We start from the raw sequence: 1,452 nt of genomic DNA, 5'->3' as shown, positions 1-1,452 counted from the left end.
TATACGTATAGTATATATATATATATATATATATATATATATATATTATATATATATATATATTATATATATATATATATATATATATATATATATATATATATATATATATATGCGTGCTATATATATGGACTGTATATATATATATATATACGTGCTCTTTATATTGATTGGCATAAAATTTATCGCGTGTAAGTTTGTCAATTAGCTGGTATATTATCCCCCAGAGTGTGTCCGAGCTTAGGACAGCCACAAAGTTACATTATATGCGAAACTCTCAAACACACTTCACTAGGTAGTGGGGAGGTCTCTATGTGTGACTACCACTTGACACCTGGGACCTTCGATGTACATGAGGTCCATCCGCTACTGTCACCCGCAACAAGAATGAACACCGTGCCAGTTTTAATGGTAGTTAGTGCCTATACGACTACACTTGAGAAGCTGACAGGCGTTGGGGAGATTTAGGGAGTGGATGGGCGGGCACTAAGTATTTGACCCTTCACACTTCATATGTGTCACGTACCTGGGAACACGCTCTGCCAACCGCACAGTCGGCAGTCACAGACACGAGGGTATTCCAAACACTCACCATCCAGAACCATCCGACATGGAATAGGGAGGCGCCCATAGAGGATCAAAAGGACCACACAAGGGCAGGGGCGGGAAATTCAACAAACGTGAGCATCGGAAAGAACAAACGATCAATTTGGGGCGGAAGCAGACCCAATCGCGACGTTTGGGGCCCTCTGATGGAAAAGCGGACTTGATTGCACCCGCTATGGTGAGCGTCTATCAGTGCGTGGGATGTAATCTGTTCCTAGGTGCAACCAGGGTGTATCTCTGTGTTCTGATGTGATATGAATTCCCTAGATAGCCTTCTGTGATTTTCTCTCGCTGTGTAACCATATATAGTACTTTGCGACCCCTGTTTTCTGACCCAGGACTCCCTTCGAGGACATTTAGATACTCGTCGTTCGAGAGTGTGGTTCTGATTCTGATTCCGCATTCCATTTCCCCGCGGTTTTATATTCTGCAGAAAGGGACCGAACTGTCATCTGGCGTTCGCAAATTAAACCTGAACGACGAAAAGGGTAATCCGGATCCAAAATCCAATCCGGAAGAAGGGCTTCCCTTTTCCAACCCCGATTTGGAAACCGGAGTATTGAACCCAAAATCTGGTGGGAATGGCGACGCAGCCAGGATTAGAGAGGTTTTAACTCAAATGGTAGACAAGGTGGATAGGGCCACCACTCATCTCACACAGGTACGCGATTGGGGGGCGGGCAAGATGACTTACCTTGCACGTCGCATTGGATTCGTTGTGTGCTGACTTCCTAGTAGGTCTCCCCATACTTTCTGAGGGTTCCCTTGTAGGTCTCCCCATACTTTCTGAGTGTTGCCTTGTAGGTCTCCCCATACTTTCTGAGGGTTCCCTTGTAGGTCTCCCCA

The 1,452-nt window shown here is 44.8% G+C and overlaps 1 protein-coding gene across 1 annotated transcript; it reads left to right on the top strand.

Annotated features, from left to right (window-relative positions):
* Positions 1-1,038: 1,038 nt before the first annotated feature.
* Positions 1,039-1,333, top strand: SARC_16096 (hypothetical protein; the record flags this gene model as incomplete). The annotated part of the gene is made up of 1 exon (XM_014289792.1): positions 1,039-1,333. A coding segment is annotated over one exon (295 nt), but the record flags the coding sequence as incomplete, so codon positions are not given.
* Between the last annotated feature and the right edge of the window lie 119 nt (positions 1,334-1,452).

This window comes from Sphaeroforma arctica (assembly GCF_001186125.1).
Source record: "Sphaeroforma arctica JP610 unplaced genomic scaffold supercont1.7342, whole genome shotgun sequence".
Taxonomy (NCBI): domain Eukaryota; class Ichthyosporea; order Ichthyophonida; genus Sphaeroforma; species Sphaeroforma arctica.
The sequence above is the reverse complement of the archived record's forward strand: the minus strand, read 5'-3'. Positions and strand labels throughout refer to the sequence as shown.